We start from the raw sequence: 19,494 nt of genomic DNA, 5'->3' as shown, positions 1-19,494 counted from the left end.
TGGCCGGAACTGTGTCTCATGGCCACCTCTATATGCAAGGGAGGCTAGAAGTCACTATCTGGTTTTTCTAGCCTTCCTGCTGGTAAATTGCAAGAGAGAAGGTGGGTGAGATTGGCTGTCAGCTCGAAGGAAACAAGAGAGGAGGACGGTATCAGCTGTCAGGCTGGCCCACCGACCCACCACCACCGCAGGAAAACAAAGAAGTTTCCTCACTAAGTCCTCTCCCCTGTGAAGTCTTTTTGTCTGCTATTAAGCTCGGGCATTATAAACCGGGGGGGGGGGGGGGGGCATCGGAGACACGGCATTTTCCAGACGGTAACCTATACCCAGGAGGTCTGGGCTGACTGAGTGGGGGGACTCAGGCGTGTCAGCCACCATGGCTCTGAATTCAGAAGACCAGATGTGGATAAAGCGTGCCCTTCTTTCCAAAAACGAAAACCGAAGGGGGTTCTACAGGGAAGCTGGCATCTGTGCATCGGATTATGGTAGAAAAAGCTTGGGGCTGAGTCTCAGATATGCTACTTACTAGAGATTTGTGAACTTGAGCAAGTTAGGCCACCTCTCTGCATCTCAGTTTACCTAGCTCTGTAAGTGCCATGAAGACAGTTAACAACTCCCCGCAAGGCTGTTGAGTAGATTAAACGAGATGATACATGTGAGGGGAAATATGTAAACTCCTATACACACACATTAATATATACGAGTTCCTCTTATTGTCATTATTAAATGGTGGGAGTGTCGCAATGTGGACTTTTGGACTTGGTTGGAAAAGAAAGTTACCCAGGAAACGAAATTCATGTAGTAGGAAATAACAGGAATCCTGGCACATGGGGAGCAACATCTCAGAGAGCAGGAAGGCAAGTCATGTGCCCAAGGAATAGCAATGACCATCTGGGACCAGTTTCTAGTCAGAAACTAGTGTTTTATAATCTTAACTCCTCTTGCTTTTTGTGACTTCTGTAATAATTTCCCTTTAGTTCCCATTAATATTTAGTAAAGGTTTTTTGGTGTTTTTTTTTTTTTTAATACCAGTGCTTTCAGCCAAGCTGAGCTGAGCTAAACTAAGGGAAAGATAACACCTAAAGCCACTGTTCGTTGAACACGTGCTCTGAGCCAAATGCTGTGCTGATGCTTTACATACATTATGGTTGGTTATGATCTGATGACCCAGCAAAGCACTTATTATCTCCAAACACTTCCTTGAATCGGGGTTGGAAAGGAGGAGCAGAACTCTCCTGGGATTAAAATAAGGAAGCCTTAAGATGAATATAAAATCAAGAAGAAAAGAATTGAAGTCACACATAGAATCAGCCCTCCCCACCTAGAGACTCTTCTTGAGCTATTCTCTACTAAACCTTGTAGGTTTCTCTGCTGTATTTTGAGAGAGGCTCATGTGGTGTAGAAACAGTAGTCTACTCCAGTATTAGAATTTCATTTCTTTGGGGGCGCTTCGCCTGGGTGGTGCAGTTGGTTGAGTGTCTGACTGTTGGTTTCGGCTTGGGTGGTGGTCTCGGAGTCATGGGATCGAGCCCCACATCGGGCTCTGCGCTTGGCGCAGAGTCTGCTTGGGATTCTCTCTCCCTCTCCCTCTGCCCCTCCTGCGCTCCCCCTCTCTAAAGTGACTGAATAAATCCTTAAAAAATAACAGCATATTTGAAAAAAAATTTCATTTCTTTAAACATTGTCCTATTCCCATCATTTTTTTGAAATAGGCACATATTCCTAGAAAAGTCGCCCCACAAATGATCCATTCCTTAGTGTACACAAGTCAAAGTCACGAAAGACAAAGCAGAGGTGAGGGACGGTTCCAGATCAAGGGAAACTAGAAAACTAAAGGCCATATGTGATTCTGGATTGGATCCCCAATCAGAAACAGTGAATGATTATAAAGGGAATTACTGGAACAGTTGGGGAAATTTTGAATATAAAACACCCAGCAATAGTGTTGTATCCGTGTCAAAGTTCCAGAATTTGATAATTGTGTTATGGTTATGTAAGGGACTGTCCCTACTAACAGAAGTCACATGCTGATGTATTTATGGGTGACATTATTTAGGTCATGATATCTGCAACTTACTTTCAAATGGTTAACAAAACATAATAATTTAAAACTTTTTAATAATAGTATGTATGTACAGAGAGAAAGAGAAAAAGCAAATACGACAAATAATTAAAAATTGGTGAGTCTGGGTGAAGTGTATACGGACATTCATTGTACTAGTCTTGAAACTCATCTGTGCCTTTGAAAGGTTTCAAAATGAAGAGCAGAGGGAAATACATGTTCATTAGAACCTTCTTCTCTTCTTGCTGAGATCTAGGACTATCCTTCAGCCTCCTGAGCCCCACGTGCCCTAACCCACTTGTTTCCTTTATAGATGTATTTTTAAAACCCTAGATCACCAAGTTAATCTGTATATACATTTTCTAGGGTTTTTTTTTTTTTTTGTAAGACTGATAGAAGATATTGTGTTGTTCTCACTCTATACCTGGGTAGACTTTTTAAAAAAATTTTTTTGGCTTATTAACTTATGAGTGAAAGACTTATATCCTTCAGGAACCATTTGCTCTTACCCTGGTTGCTGGCAAAATAAGGTTTTCATTGTTCTGTGATAACAGCGCTTACTGAATGTGTTTCTTCTCTTGGGCCAACATTTGCTCATGCTGTGTTTTCTTCCTGCCTGTTCCCCAGAGATAAGGGGCAACCCCCACCTGCTGATCAAGTACCACAGTGGGTTCTTCGTGGATGGAAAGTTCCTGTGCTGCCAGCAGAGTTGCAAAGCAGCCCCAGGATGTACTCTCTGGGAAGCATGTAAGGTGACCCCCCCCCGCATTGGGCTGGGCCCTGGGAGGACGGTGCCCCATGAGGGCAAACCTGCCAAATTCCAGAACAGTTCACCAGCTTGGGAAAACAAGATGTGCCACTTTGGTTGACATCATGAAAACCCAGCCTCAAAAAATGCTATCGGGCAGATGAAGTCCAATTATAGGGTCAACTGAGTCATAAAATAATAACAATATTAACATTCGCCGTTCTTTCATTTCGTGAGAAATGTTTTTTTAAATTGGAATCATGAATCGAGCAAGGCGCTGTTTATTTCCTCCCCTAATTCTTCCTGGTTTAAGATAAACTCCAAATGGGTAGAATGTGGAGAACATATCACCATGGCTCATAACCTAAAATAATAAACAAAAAAAAATCTTTTTAAAAATATGTCAAAGGTTTTGGTTTTAGAGGGGAGGGGGAGGGGGGATGGGTTAGCCTGGTGATGGGTATTAAGGAGGGCACGTACTGCATGGAGCACTGGGTGTTATACGAAAACAATGGGTCGTGGAGCACCACATCAAAAACTAATGATGTATTGTATGGTGACTAACATAACATAATAAAATTAAAAAAAATGTCAAAGGATAATATTTAAGTAACACTTTGAATCACCATATATACCACAGTGATGGATGACCAAGTTTTAAAAGGCATATTTAAAGGGCTTACCATTCTGTACATGTTTACTGATTTCTTAATAACACCACAGAAGGTAGTGAAGGGTCTGCTTTAAGCGCAATCAGATTCTATCCAGAGTTATATTCCTAAGAAAATCTGGCTGAGACTTCATCTGGGGACAGAGAAGAAGGCCCACTGAGTGGCTTTGAAGGGCTAAGGGAGGGAAAGAATTAGGTTGTTTCCTGCTTGTGCTCCTATAGTGTCTCATCCTATCTTCAGGATATTTACACGGGGCAGTCTTTTTTTCTTTTTGAAGATTTTTAAAAAATATTTTATTTATTTACTTGAGAGAGAGAGAGCATGCATGAGCAAGCGGGGAGGAGCCCGAGGCAGGGCTTGATTCCACAATCCTGAGATCCTGAGATCCCGGCCTGAGCCGAAATCAAGAGTCCGAAACTTAACTGACTGAGCCACCCAGGCACCCCATGAGGCAGTCTTATATATTTTAGGAGTTTGTCACTGTTTAACAACAGTAAGTTGTGAATAAATTAAAAAGGAGAACTTATTCTGGTAACCGTTTTACCAGCCTGAACAAAATATGCTTGGTTACAACTTTAATGAATTGAGTAAGATCGGCGGTGACTTTATGAACTGTAAAACCCACAGGGACATGAGCTATTATTCAAATCCACTCCATTATAGTATTGACACCTGACGCTCCCGTTAATGGTATTACTAGTAATTTGACAACAAAAATCAATGAATAAATGTTCATTGTGTTTTCTATCTTAATTAGACTACACAGTGAATATTTATTCATCCTAAGTATATCACATTGCCCTTTATACTTGGGAATTATCGTGATTTAATGAACTATACAGAAACTACTGTATATGGATCCTCCCTCCACTGTAAGGGGCTGAGGAATAATGTTTCCTTAGAACATTAATTCTTTCCCCCAATTATTCTGCCCACGATCTGGCATCATTACCCAGCAGGTCAGATTCTAGCTCTGACCCTACCTCCCTGGGAAGAAGCAGGAAAAAGGGCCAGAGAGAGCACTCCCTTGGGATTATCTTCCTGGGCTCGGTCTGGATGGCATCTGCCGTATGTTCTGGGTACAGCAGGCTCTTTTCCAGCCTCTGAGGAAAACGACAGAATTTGGAGGAGCCGTGGCCCATGAGCAGCTATGATATCACTTATCTAGCCGAGTATAACTTACTCCTCTGCTGGGTTACAGGGTTGCCCAAGGGTACAGTTACCAGGAAGGAAATAGTTGAGAGCCTGGCTTCCTTCTGTCTCCCAAATGCCCCTGGACCATTCCTTTTCCAGGGTACGTGGCCTACAAGTAAATTTGCCATAGACCCCAGTTTGTTTGGAGCAGTCTCATTCTGCAGCTGGTGGCCCGGCACAATTATCAAAAGCTTACCTATCCCTGTAAGAAATGTTCCAGGCTGGTTAGTAAATTGTATGGCCGCTCTGCTTAGAAGGCACATAAACGGCTTTATACCCATAGCCCGGGCATCTATCTACATGTGGAAGTGGAAAGAGAAATCAACAATTATCACAAGAAATGGAAAAAAAGTATGGGATAGTTTTTGTTCATTTATAAATCAGCTACTTGGGGATGCCTGGGTGGCTCAGTCGGTTAAGCGTCTGCCTTCAGCTCAGGTCATGATCCCGGAGTCCCAGGATGGAGCCCAGTTTTGGGCTCTCTGCTCAGCAAGGAGTCTGCTTCTCCCTCTGACCACCCCCCCCCAACTTCTTGTGCTCTTTCTCTCTCTAAAATAAATAAATAAAATCTAAAAAAAAAATCAACTACTTATAAGCATCTCATATGAGTCAATCAAAGAGGAATCAGACATGGATTCTGACCCCTAGCATCATAGGTACTACCCAACGAGATTAGATATCTGTATTTCAAATACAAGGTGGAAATGTGGTATAAATTAATAGTTTACAGGATTTAGAGGACCTTGAGTTTTTTTATCCATTTGGGGGAGGATATTGATAATCAAAAGTGGAGGAGTGGTGTTTGAGTTGGGTGTTACACAGGAAAACAACGAAATCACTCCGGATGCTGCGTCTAAATTCACGTCATCTGAAGCATTGATCCCGTAAGCTAGTTCAATCTTTTGATTCTTAACATTGGGTGTTTGCTTTGTTTTTTTAAAGTCTCTGCTGATATTACTTGGTGTTTCTTTTCAGATGCTGATCTGCACATTACAACCCATGAAGAGAAACACAGAGTTCCCATCTTCCCAGACAGAGTGGTAAGTCGATATTTAAAAGTTTTTGCATAGCCAGGATATATTAAAATAAACCCAGAGTTGCCAGATTCAAGACTCGAAAATATGGGCTGCATTCAGACTGCTTAGCAAAGAGAGGACAAAGGTGAGCTATCACTGGTAGCAGCGGCAGTATTGAATGGTCAAATATTGAATCATTTTACCATTTTATATTGTTATACTTAATAACTGGGCCTTTTCTGACATGTGAGCACAGAAATAGTCGCCAAGAAATGGGTGCATGTGGGAGATGTCCTTACGATGGCCTCACACATGAGTTATTAGCTGTCATTCCTCCCCCAGCAGCACCCTGGCCAAGACTGCCTCATGTGAGTATCCTGGCAAAGGATGGGACACCATAGGTCACAAGCAGAAAATAACCTAATTCTTTCCCTCCGTTATCCCTTCAAAGCCACTTGGTGGGCTTTCTTCTCTGTCCCTGAATGGAATCTCAGGGAGATTCCATAGTTTTCCAGCTGCTTGCCGATGAAACAGAATGTCCCAATTACTGGTAGTCATGAGAAGAACCTCTCAATTGTCCCATCCAATGCTTTAGTCATATGACCCCAAACATCATTCCAAGTTACAACTTCTCCCCTTCACATAGCTCAGGTGTGCATCAGCTGGCAGCCTGCTTTGGGGAGAGGGCCATGGAGAAGCTGAGATTTCTGACGCTGTCATGGTTGGGGCCCAGGAAGAGGGGGTCTAATGCAAAACAGTCATTTGTGGCTGATCCCATCATGATTTTGGTAGGGGTGGCTCCTGGGTGAGACAGTTTCCTAATGCTGATTCTTTAGCTTATGGGAAACTTTTGTGGGTTCACCACGAGTGTGCAGATCCACATGTAGTTTTATGACAGAGGGCTAGTCTTGACCCTTAGCTCTTGAGTTTCTACTCCTCACATTTCTGCTGGGTCAGTTCACCCATCTTGGACAGAGTTCCTTTCAAGGTGGCTCCCAGAACCCTCTCCCAAGGGTGGAGTTGGCCTACAGTACGACAAACAAAACCTTGACTGCTCTGCTTAGTACAACTGTATGTGACGCTCACCATACAGGCTGTTGCTCTGGTTTTGCTCTGCTTTCCTGGGGTTGTAGCCGTAGCCTCCTGCTTTTAGGCTTCCCAGGCAGGTGTCAGCCTCCTCAAGTGCCAGGGGGCACATAAAATGGCCTCCCCATGATGCTCTAGAAGCTGTCCTAAAAGTAAAGGAGTGTCTTTACCTATCCATTAGCTCTATGGTGTCTTGGGCACTAATTTTCAGCTGCACACAATCACACACACCTCTCTCTAAGCAAAAAAAATATAATCTTTATGAACCAACAGGAAGGACAAAAGGAAATCCATCACTGGAGTAGGTTAAATTGTCTCCCAAATTTCATGTTCACCCAGAACCTCAAAATGTGACATTATCTGGAAACAGGTCTTTACAGATGTAATTAATTAAGGACTGAGGTGAGATCATACTGGATTAGAATGTGTCCTTATAAGAAGAGGAGAGGACACAGGGAGATACACAGTGTAGAAGGCCGTTTAGAGACCTGGGCAAACCAAAAACCAAATAATCCAGTTTGAAAAAAGGGCAGAAGACATGAATAGCCACTTTTTCAAAGAAGACATCTAGATGGCTAACAGACACATGAAAAGATGCTCATCATCACTCATCATCAGGGCAATGCAAATCAAAACCACAATGAGACACCACCTCACACCAGGCAGAATGGCTAAAATTAACAAGTCAGGAAACGACAGATGTTGGCGGGGATGTGGAGAAAGGGGAACCCTCCTACACTGTTGGTGGGAACGCAAGCTGGTGCAGCCCCTCTGGAAAACAGTATGGAGGTTCCTCAAACAGTTGAAAATAGAGCAACCATACGATCCAGCAGTTGCACTACTGGGTATTTACCCCAAAGATACAAATGTAGGGATCCGAAGGGGTACGTGCACCTCAATGTTTATAGCAGCATTCTCAACAATAGCCAAACTATAGAGAGAGCCCAAATGTCCCTCGACTGATGAATGGATAAAGAAGATGTGGTATATCTATACAATGGAATATTACTCAGCTATCAAAAAGAATGAAATCCTGCCATTTGCAAGGATGTGGATGGAGCTAGAGTATATTATGCCAAGTGAAATAAGTCAGTCAGAGAAAGACAAGTACCATATGATCTCACTCATATGTGGAGTTTAAGAAAGAAAACAGATGAACATATGGCAAGGATGGGGGAAAGGGAGAGAGGGAAACAAACCGTAAGAGACTCTTAACGATAGAGAACAAACTGAGGGTTGATGGAGGGAGGTGGGTGGGGAATGAGCTAAGTGGGTGATGGGTACTAAGGAGAGCACTTGCTGTGATGAGCACCGGGTGTTGTATGTAAATGATGAATCACTGAATTCTACTCCAGAAACCAATATTGCACTGTATGTTAACTACCTAGAATTTAAATTAAACAAACAAACAAACAAACACCTAGGCAGGAGATTCGAGTTATGCTACCACAAGTCAAAGAATGCTAGAACCACCAGAAGTTGGAAGAAGCAATCGAATATTCTTCCATAGAGCTTTTAAAGGGAGCACGGCCATAGAGAAGCCTTGATTTCGAACCTGAGGCCTCCAGAACCGCAAGAGAACAAATCTGTTGTTTCAACCCACCAAATGTGTACTGATTTATCATGGCAGTCCGAGGAAACTAATACAATTATTAAGGTTTGAGGGCTTTATTTTGTTATCAGCAACATTGCTCTTTTAGTTTGGGTACATGCTCCAGTCCTGAAGCTTGAAAATTATGGCCTTATTAAACACCTAAGAGCAATGTCCAGAATAAGTAAATCTACAAGGACAAAGGGTTGATTAGCGGTTGCCCAGGGCCAGGATGGGAACGGGTGACTGCTAATGGTCACAGGGGTCTTATGGGAGTGATGGCAATGTGCTCAGACTGGACTGTGGTGATGGTTGCCCAACTTGATAAATTTACTAAAAGTCACCAAATTCTATACCTTCTATATGGTATGCAAATTATAATCCAGTAAAATTTGTTTTAAACAAATCTAAGAGCAGAGGATAATTTAGGAGCCAGAAACCATTGCATCTAATCTCTGGCAAGGAATTCTTGGGGAAATGTGCTGAAAATTATCAGTCAGGCAGATCACTGGCCAAGGGTTTCTAAGTCTGTTTTGATTGTAAGCTGCCCTAAAGGATCGGGGATCAGCGAGAGTATCATGAAAAACATGTTTCCCTTTGTTTTGTTTTTACCAGAACATTCAGTAGAGGGCTTACTTTGCAGAGCTGAGGAAATTAAAAATCCACTTTCTAGCCCTTCTGTTCAGATTTCCGTGTAGGGAACTTTCCACAGCATTTATTTCTGGACAGAACCACCGCATAGCTCATAAACAGCAGTGTCCTGCAGAGCGAAAATTTCCAGGACGTCGATCCCTGCAAAAAAGTAAAAATACGCGTATGAAAAATTAAATGCAGAGCTTATATCTTTTTATGTGAATTTTCAATTGAAGTATAACATGCACTTGGACAAGTATACAAGCCCGAAGTGTTCAGCTTGATGAATTTTCACAAACAGAACACACCTATATAACTCTCACTCAAATCAAGGAACAGAATATCACAGAACCCCAGGGGTACCATCAGGTTCCTTTTTAGTCACTACATCCCACTGAGCACAATCACTAGCCTGACTTCTAACATCATAGCTCACTTGCTTGGTTTTGACCTTTATGTAAATGGAATCATAAAGTATATCGTCACGTATTATCTGTCTTCCTATGAGATTGATCCACACTTTAGTGTGTGGTTGTCATTTCCTCTCACTGCTGTATAGGATTCCACTGTGTGAATATACCCTTATATTCGTTTTATTGCTGCTGTAACAAATTACCACAAATTGAGTGACTTAAAGCAACACACATTTATTCTCTTGAAGTTCTGAAGGTCAGAAGTCTGAAATAAAATGGGTCCACAGGGCAGTATTCCTCCTGGAGGCTTTAGGGGGGAAAAAAATCTATCTCCTTGCCTTTTCCAACTTCTAGAGGCAACCTACATTCTTCAGTTTCTGGCCCCCTCTTCCATCTTCAGGGCCAGAAGGGTAGCGCCTTATGTTTAGTATCAAATAGGTTTATTATTTTACCCTTTAAACGGGCATTTAGGTCATTTCCAGTTCTTATCGAATTGAAATAATTCTGCTACGAACATTCTTATATGTGTCTTTTGATTTCACTGCTGGGTGTGCATATAGACTTTCTGGATCGTAGGGTATGTGCGCGCCTGACTTGAGTAGATTCTGCAAACAGCTCTTCAATGTGGTTATATACTCTGAACTCCAGCCAGCCAAGTATGAGAGTTCCAGTTGCTCCAGATCTTTGCCAATACTTAGTACTGCCCTTGTTGCCCTGCCCTTCCTTTCCTTTCCTCTTCTTCCTTCCTTCCTTCTTTCTTTCTTCCTTCCTTCCTTCCTTCCTTCCTTCCTTCCTTCCTTCCTTCCTTCCTTCCTTCCTTCCTTCTTTCTTTCTTTCTTTCTTTCTTTCTTTCTTTCTTTCTTTCTTTCTTTCTTTCTTTCTTTCTTTCTTTCTTCCTTCCTTCCTTCCTTCCTTCCTTCCTTTCCTTCCTTCTTTCTTTCTTTCTTTCTCTTTCTTTCTTTCTTTCTTTCTTTCTTCCTTCCTTCCCTCCTTCTTTCTTTCTTTCTTTCTTTTTCTTTCTTTCTTTCTCTTTCTTTCTTTCTTTCTTTCTCTTTCTTTCTTTCTTTCTTTCTTTCTTTCTTTCTTTCTTTCTTTCCCTCTCTCTCTTTCTTTTCATTCTTTCTTTCTCCTTCCTTCTTTCCTTCCTTCCTTCCTTCCTTCCTTCCTTCCTCCCTTGCTCCTTCCTTCCTTCTTTCCTAAGAGCTGATGTACTTAGCATGTTAGCTCCCAGTACCTGAATCTGTGCCTCACTGTGATATATTCAAATCTCTTGTCCTCCAAAGCTGAAGATTCCTCGAGCAGTTCCTATTTTCACAATGAATGAACCATCCTCAAGTACCACCGTGGCCCAGTATGACAGTGACTCAAAGAGAAACTATGGCTCCCAGCTAACTGTCAACATGCAGCATATTCCAAGAGAAGATTGCCCTGACTGGTGGCAAGTAAGGAAACTGAAGAGGTAAACTTCAGCTTTTAGTCGGGCTGTCCAGCACATAGGGTAGCCATCACCCCCCTGCCTTGGACGTCAGCCTCAAAGCTGTCCACGCAGGCCTTAGCTGAGAAGGGCTGCCCTCCCCGAAAAGGCTCAGTGCTTGAGCCAGAAGCCTGGGCGAGCAGTGGCCCCACTGGGACCGAACGGCATGGACTTCCCATCTAGATGATTTGATCTATGATCTAAGAAATACTGGCGCATTTTATTTCCTGCCCTTTCTCTCCCCCTTTTCCCCAAATAACCCTATGTGCCAGAAGTTGGCAGCTTTAAAATATATCCTTTACATGTTTCGGGTGGGCTTCCTTTTGTCCTGTGCTTACAAATGCCAAGTAACACTCCCAGCGAGGCCTCGGCTGCCTTCTCAGGATGGACACCTTCAGCTCTCCTGACGTGATCAGTCTTCACACGTTTTTTAAGCCAAAATGAAAACTACCTGAAAGGCAGTACATAAACTGTGTATCTCTCCAGGGTCTCTGGGGCCAAGCCAGGGCCCCATACTTGATGCTCACTAAAGATTGAACTGAATCACAAGATGACAATAGAGAAAGGGTCAAGTGACTGTCCTTCCCTCTTTGCTGCCTCAGCCTTCCTCCCCATCACATTCTTCACGGTCATTAGCCTCCATGCAGGGCACCAGGGTCTGTCTTTCCCCACAATGGATGCAGAACATCTCTCTGACTCCTCAGGCATCTCCTTTCTTTGTTTTCTCCCTCGTGCTCTGATTTTTTTATTCTTTCCATCCTCATCATTTTTACCTAAAGCAAATGCCTCACTGTACCGATGACACAGCCACAGGGCCACACGGAACTTGAAAGAATATAAGTGTATTCTTGTTGTTGCTTTTGGCATGACAAATTGTGGGGCTTTTCATTTCAAAGTGGAGCTAGGGTCCAAGCGTATTCATCTATACCTGGTACCTCAGGGGACATGTCACATTTATTTGCCTGCAACCCAGTGTTCTTGTGGAAGGAGACCACCGATAGACGCAGATCCTAGGAGAGTGGGTGTCATGTCAGCTTTGTGCCGGGCCCCCCTCCCTACCGGAAGCCCTAGGGATTCATTGAGGGAAATGTGCAGTGAAACTGATCAGTATTCAAAAAAGCAGTCAGCACTATTAATTCATGGGGCGGGGAGTACAACCACCAATGCCTGAATGGCTAGATCCTACCTTTTTTTTTTTTTAAGATATTATTTATTTATTTATTTGACAGAGAGAGACACAGCGAGAGAGGGAACACAAGCAGGGGGAGCGGGAGAGGGAGAAGCAGGCTTCCCGTGGAGCAGGGAGCCTGATGCGGGGCTCGATCCCGCGACCCCAAGACCATGACCCGAGCCGAAGGCAGTCGCCCAACTGACTGAGCCACCCAGGCGCCCCATAGATCCTACTTTTATTGAAAATACTGACTTTTTTTCATCTTGGATTTTTTGCATTAATTTTTATTTAAAAAATTTCATTAACACATTATTTACCTTGACTACTGAGTTTTTCTGACACCCCCTTGGATTTTGCACCCAAGATTCAGTCCCGACCTTGGATTCTTCCCTAGAACTTGAGAAAGCTAGTTATCTGAACAAAGAACCGATGAATCACTTCTTAGCCTGAGTAGCATTACATCAGTGAGTGAATGATGATGATTGCTAAAAGATCTTTGTGGATTGAATTTTAAAAATGCAGTCATAAGTGTCAGCTCACATAAGGAGATAATACTTTTTTATCAACTATCCTCACTTGAGCTGCATTTTAATTTTTTCTGAGTAGTAAAATAACGGCATGCTTCCATTAAAGCATTCAAGTATTGCAGAATATCCAGGGTACATTCTTCTAGAATGTTTTCCATGCACATGTTACCACGTACTCTTCTGTGCCACTCTCTCTCTTCACATCTTGGACATTTTTTCCCATTTAAGCACATGAGGCTACGCTTCAGTTTTAATGTGGAAAAAATATTGAATGGTGGGAAAACACAGCATACGTCTTGCCATCTTAGTAATTTTTAAGCGTACAGTTGAGAGGTGTTAGGGACATTCACACTGTTGTGCAAGCTACCTGATTATCCTGAATGTCTAGATAGTGTTCCATCATATGGATAAACCTAAGAGATGCACCACGGATGGGCATTCTCTGTGTGTTCTTAAAAACAACATAAAAGCTAGATAAATTGCTTAGCATTTTAAAATAAGAGTTTTCTTTTGAAGAGATGAAGTAAAAAAGCCATGCTAGTGAGCAAGGCTCTTCGGAAGGCAGCACTGAGGGCTTTCTCCAGTCTTTCCTTGAAATGGAGCCAGAGAAGCATTTCCTTGTTAAGGAAGCTTGTTGCTACGAAGGGTGGTTTTGAAAAAGGGCCTGAGATAGGAAGGCGAGCAGGAAATAGGTCCTACATTCCAAGCAAAACAGCCTTTGGACTTGGAGAGGTAGGCACTTCCTCATGCTCTGCCTACCACGCAAAACGGAAAAGGGAAAATGACGGGTGGCAGGGGGTGATGAAGACCTTGAGGATCCCTTAACCCCATGTGGAGTTAAAAGTTCAGTATTTTCCAGACTTTTCATTGCAATTGCAACAGCCAAGAGGGAAATAACGTTAAAATATAGAAGTGACCGAATGCTTGCATAGCGACAAAAAAATCAGGAGTCAAGATGATCTATTCATCCAACTTTTCTATTCACAGTTCTTTTTTGTTTCGGAACACTGTCAAGCTGTCTCTGGTTATTGGGGTCCCTGCAATGCAGGACGAAAATGTGAAAAGGACTCATTAGCTTAAATTCCTAAACCAAGTGAAATACGATGGTCAAAATGTTACATGAAGCTAAAAGATACCTAACAAAACTATTTTTCTCCTTTAACATTTATAAATAAACATAGGTTTACAAAATGTATCTTTTTGTCGCAGCAGTGAAGATTTTGCAACCAGCAACCAAAGGGAAAGGACGGTTGCAAATCACAGCACCTCAAAGATGTCATGGTAAATCAAATGCAGATATTCCTTTACGTCTAGGATTTGCTTCCATTTGCAGGAAAACTAACCACATTTGCAATCATTTTCCATCTAGACTTCATGTTTAAGGTAAAGACAAACCAAAAAAATTCACGTAGTTTGCCTCTCTGAACCCTTCAGTTGGTCTGAGTCGATGACTTGTGGGTTAGTTTTCCTCACACTGATATTTCCTGTCCATCATTCAGGATATGCACCGGTGTTAGCACGAACCGTAATATACCTGGCTCTGGCAGCTCTAGCAGGAGAAAAAACCACCTCAAGTCGAGTAACTCTTCTCTAAGAATTGCTCTGTACACAACCCGAATTTTTTTTTAACCTCCTACTACAGCTGCTCCCGAAGGTATTCATCTATTTCATGAGCCCGCTCTTCCAAAAGAGTCAAACAAATCCACGTTCCTGGGGGCCTCCTTGTAGCAAAGAGCCATTTTCTCATTAAACTGGGCATGAACTCGACTTCTGAGTGATTCTCTCTTCACTTTGCCCATACCTTCCCAGGTGCAAAGACGGAACCCTGACAGTCTAAATTTTATTTGTGGCGGTGAAAGCAAGGTGGGATTTGACCTTACACTGCTAGGTAATTGCATTATTTCTTGGTGGTTTTTTGCATTCATGTCGTTTCCTCTCTTAAGGGGATTCCCCGAGTCAAGTTCATCCGAAGAAGAGGAAAACCTGGATGACTATGAGTGAGTTTGAAAGTCTTCTGTGTTCCTCTAAAACTAACATAGATGTTTCTATTCCATTCTTCCCCAAAGGCATTAGAGCAGATGTGTCTCAGACTTGCTTGGGAGGCTGTATTTACTTGCGTAAACTCATATGAGGTGCTGGGCCATTTATCTGGGTGATGGGTGATAAGGAGCTGGGTTGTTACTAAGGGAAATATTTTTCTTCAGTCTGGATTATCTAAACTGGCTGTACATATTCACTGGATTTGTCATATACCTGGTGTCCCCTTCACTTGACTTTGTCTTCGTAGATGCAGCATATGACATTTCTGCCGAGTATTTCTGCCCTGGAGGTCTCTGGTCAGGGTGACCTTTGAAGGCTCTTATTAGCACTTTTTAGTCCCGTTTTTGAAGTTATTTATGATACAGCAACAAGGTAGCGCAAATGAGACTTGAACTTGACCGTATTTATGTTGGGAGAGTCCTATTTCTAGGGCAACCTTATCATTTAACATCCAGATTAGGATGTTTTAGAAAGAGAGAAAGCGTGCCCTATTAAATATTACACCTGGACATCAGGCATGAGTTGGACTCTTCTGGGTGAATAAAAATGTAGGATCACCCCAATTATACTGGGACAGGTTGGCCTAAGGGGCCCTTAAGGTCGTTTCCAAAATCTAAGACTGTATCTTTCTACAAATAGGGACAAATAAGTCTCCGAAACTTTATTTAAAGTTGGCATTAAGGAGAGGTGGGAGTGAGAGGGGCAGACTCCATCTCCCAGACAGCTGCTCCCCAATGGTGGCCAACTCACTTGAACACCGGGATTATACATCTTTTCAGTTCTGTTTTTCTATGAGTGTGGCCACTGATATATTGGCTGTAGGTACAGTGAGAGGTTTTATAAAGTACCTGTCACGGTTTCGACTCTTTGTCTTACCTCTAAGCCAGCGTGGCCCTAGGCATTCCTGCCACATTAGGGAAGACGGGCTGTAGGCCCCGCCCCTCCACAGCATGGCTTTTTCACCACCATCTAGCTCCCCGTGATCCCTACCTTCTTCCCCAATATCCACCCTCAGGAAAGCCTCTGATGGAATAATTCAAACTAAGACATAAACGCTGAGAAACACCAACACCAAAATTATCCAAAGATAATAGCACTTTGACGGATGACAAAGACTTAAACCCATGGCAGTGAACCTCTAATTGTGGCTGCTAGCCTTGAGCATCTCAATGAATTGGAAGTCTCTCTTCAATTTGGAAAGCCCAGATCTGACCATATGGACGGTCTCTATCTCCATCATTTCTAAATTCAAATGGTGACCTGAGAGGTGTGCACTGGGGAAACACTCAGGAGAGACCTGCCCTCTTCCAAGTCAAAGAGGTGCCGAAGGGCAATCAGGAGCAGAGGGCTGCGTGATCCGGGGCTCAGCCTCTCGCACCGTGCTCGGTGCCCCCAGCTTCTACCTCTCTCAGCGGCACCGAAGCATTTGTTTGGTGGGGCAGAACTTCATGAAGATTTCTACTGTGTTCTACTGAAGGCTGAGACACTGAAGTTTAGATGGAAAATCATACCTTAGGAGCAGGCTTAGCGTCTGGTGCTCAGGCAATGACATGCTGAAATCTTTTTTAAAACAAACAGAGCCAGATCTCAAGTAAAGTGTGTGTGTGCGTGTGTGCATGTGTGCGTGTGCGTGTGCGTGTGCATGTGTTGGGGGAGGGGCTTATTCACAATCCCACCTTGCTTCTCCACGCCTCTGTCCTTATTCCCGATCATCTCTTTCTTCTCTCTCCCATAGGCATGTATTCTGGATCATATTCCCCGAGGAGTCTTTTGATTAGCTGTGATTAGTTTAAAATATTAACTCAGAAGAAAATGACCAGTTCATACCTCAAGTATTAATTAATTATATCATATCTATAAGGGTAGAATTAGAAGAGACTTTTTAAACTTATATTCAACCCTCATCCTCATTTTGCAGATGGGTAATTCCAAGGTCAAAAAAGGCCAAGTGGTTTGTCCAGAGCCATACAGCTACTCATTAGGAAGTTATGTCTAGAATCCAGACCTCCAAGCTGGCTGGTGGCTCTTTCCACTCCACTGGCCTGCCCACCAGCTGGCACGCCCCCCGCCCCACCTAATACAGCCTCACCCTCGGGTTCTTCTTTCCTCTTCGGGTGTTATCCTCTAGCCAGAGGGTCCTCGTAAGCCCCCAAACCCATGCTCCATCCCCCCTCACACCCTGTTCATTTCCCTAGTATGACATTCTAGCCAAAGCCAAAAGACCGCAGTCATTGTTGATCTCACGTGAGAAACAACTCTGGAGCCTGTTGAGCTCTACACAGAAAGTAAGATGTGATGCTCTTGGCTAACTTAGTGAAAAAGGTAATATTTAAAGATCATGCCTGGCTGCCCCACATCATCTCTTTCTCAGGTTGCTGTACCTGTTCCTGGCTTACTATAGCCATAGAGGCTTATCTATTGCTATCCTGCAAATAAAAGAAATATTCATCAGAAAAGCATTTGCTTTGAAAATAGATGCTATAAGGTGTGCTTCTATCAGATTATTAAAAGAAAAATATAGGGTTGAAAGACAGGCAACCCCAACTTTCCCATTGGAATATTCTTTCATTCGTCTCATCTCCGGCTCTCGCTTGAAACAGTGACACATAGAACTCACAGACCTGCCCCAAAGAGGCCAAAGGTTCTTAAGTGCTAGCCCGCGTGAAAACAGATATGCAGGCACCACCCCAGAATCCTACTGAGGTGGTGCAGACTCGCGGGAATCCGTAGTTTTGAAAAGCCCCTGGGGGGATTCTCTAGAGCAATCGGGTTGGGAAATCCCTGACCGAAGCTGATGCCTCATTGTATGGGGTAGAAAGTTGAGTGATCAGGCACGCGGTCACAAATTATTAACTCGCAAATATGCGATTCTTTCTCCTTGCAGCTGGTTTGCAGGTAACATCTCCAGGGCCCAATCGGAGCAGTTACTGAGACAAAAGGTAAATTATCTAGTCTTTAAAGTAGCCTTTAAGGATCTTTCTTGTGGGGCCCAGAGGGCAATGCCCTTACTTCTCATAGAAACCAGATGGCTAATTACACAGGCAAGTGGTCATAGAGGCTGCAGTCCAGCCCCTGGGTTATGGGGCCCTTCGCATGTAGCCACTTCCTAGGTTTTTCATTATCTCCTGCTGGGTAATTAGCCACTTCCAAATTTGGCAGTTTGAAACAAGATTTAGGAGTTCTCGCCATTCTGTCCACAGGGTGCCATGGTTCTGCTCCGTGTGGCTGACGGGGGTTTCCTCACAGCCTGGCGATCCCAAGGCAGGGGTAGATGAGGACAAGCCCCGTGGTTCACCACAAGCACTGATGGAATTTTGGCTTTTGTCAGGCCTGCTAATGCCCTATTAGCCAAAGCAAGTCTGGTGGCCTAGCCCGGACTCAGTGTGGGAGGGGACTGCCCAGGGCAAGAATACAGAGACATGACTGACTGGGGGCCATCTATGTAACAGCCTAGCTCAACTCTGTCCCTGCCCAGGAGCACCTAAACCCGAGGACGGCAGGTGCAGTAGGGAATACCTCTACCTGATTTTGTTACAAAATTGGCCCTTTCCACCTGCCAAACTGATGCTGTGATACAGTTCGACCTAGTAAAACACACCAAGGATTCCTCTGAGGGCTACTAGTGAGAACGTGATGACGTCACCACCTAACCTGGTATCTCGTCAATGTTGTCGCATTCATAGCTTATTGTCTGCTCTTTCTGAATCTGGATTTGCTTGGAATTAGCACAAGTCATAAAGAAAGACAAGTTGAGCATGAAATTTTAACAAATGATTTGTTCTACGTCTTTGGTTTTCTAATACCTTCTGAGGTATTCTATTCCGTGGTGATAGGTGGTTTTAAGTGTTATTTCTGAAAGATTAAAATGTCAGGTTTCCACAAAGACAAAACAGAGAACACTATCAGAGAGGGTTAAAAACTAAGTGGAGGGCGCCTGGGTGGCTCAGATGGTTAAGCGTCTGCCTTCAGCTCAGGTCATGATCCCAGGGTCCTGGGATCGAGTCCCGCATCGGGCTCCCTGCTCAGCGGGAAGCCTGCTTCTCCCTCTGCCTCTCTCTCTCTCTGTCTCTCATGAATAAATAAATTAAAAAAAAATCTTAAAAAAAAAAAACTAAGTGGAGACGGAGAGTCAAAGCACAGGGTAGGTCTCTCAAGGAACTGAGAGAGAAAAGGAGGAAAGCTGAACCGTGGGTCCCCTTCTGTGCCAGTTGTTGGGCGATCTGGGCCGTCAATGACATTTAAAGTCGATCAAAAAGATCCATTTCCCTACCACCTACCAGGAAAAATAGTTCTCAAGAATAATGAAAATGTTTTCCATTCCTTCCACTCTTTCCTTCCTTTCCAGGGAAAAGAAGGTGCATTTATGGTTAGAAATTCCCGCCAGGTGGGAATGTACACAGTGTCCTTATTCAGCAAGGCTATGAAGTAAGTATGACATGGATTTCTCCCTTTTATCTTGTGTGTATGTTCTTTGAATACGTTGGCCATTTAGTCACATTTGGGGATAAGACACCATCTTTAAACTCTGGCGTTGTGGCTCAAAGGATTTCTATCAAATGCAACCTTGCCCACCCAGCCCCGACTCTGAGCGCTCGTTCTCTGGGGGAGCCCCTTCTGCCCATCCCAGGCGACAGCGAAGTGCCCAGCGCACAGCACGCCTCAGTAAACACTTGTTAAGGGAATCTGGGGTTGTTCCCCTTGACTTGGTCCTAAGCCTAGAAAGAGAGAAAAAGCGCAATGGAGTCTGTCCACTCTTGGCCCGAGCCACCTGCTGAGTTGAGGAACCTACCCCAGTGTCTGGTTTTTAGTTAGTCTCTCCATTAGGGGCAGGGCTAGCAGAAAGTTAAATCAGTGTATCTGTGTTCCCC

At 43.5% G+C, this 19,494-nt stretch overlaps 1 protein-coding gene across 5 annotated transcripts in view; it reads left to right on the top strand.

The window, feature by feature from the left end:
- BMX (BMX non-receptor tyrosine kinase) overlaps positions 1 to 19,494 on the top strand; it is a 49,664-nt gene that overhangs the window by 10,702 nt on the left and 19,468 nt on the right. For 3 of the 5 annotated variants that reach the window (XM_028115076.2, XM_028115075.2, XM_088028863.1), the window contains 7 exons: positions 2,690 to 2,809; positions 5,651 to 5,715; positions 10,698 to 10,873; positions 13,796 to 13,867; positions 14,530 to 14,583; positions 17,511 to 17,565; positions 18,972 to 19,051. In XM_028115076.2, the coding sequence (XP_027970877.1) occupies positions 2,690 to 2,809; positions 5,651 to 5,715; positions 10,698 to 10,873; positions 13,796 to 13,867; positions 14,530 to 14,583; positions 17,511 to 17,565; positions 18,972 to 19,051 (622 nt within the window). The remainder of the gene's footprint in view (positions 1 to 2,689; positions 2,810 to 5,650; positions 5,716 to 10,697; positions 10,874 to 13,795; positions 13,868 to 14,529; positions 14,584 to 17,510; positions 17,566 to 18,971; positions 19,052 to 19,494) is intronic. The other 2 variants (XM_028115073.2, XM_028115077.2) reach the window with 2 other exon arrangements.

The sequence above is a fragment of the Eumetopias jubatus genome, unplaced genomic scaffold (genome assembly GCF_037043125.1).
Source record: "Eumetopias jubatus isolate StellerSeaLion01/CBP00866 unplaced genomic scaffold, mEumJub1_p1.0 scaffold_11, whole genome shotgun sequence".
NCBI lineage: Eukaryota > Metazoa > Chordata > Mammalia > Carnivora > Otariidae > Eumetopias > Eumetopias jubatus.
The sequence above is the reverse complement of the archived record's forward strand: the minus strand, read 5'-3'. Positions and strand labels throughout refer to the sequence as shown.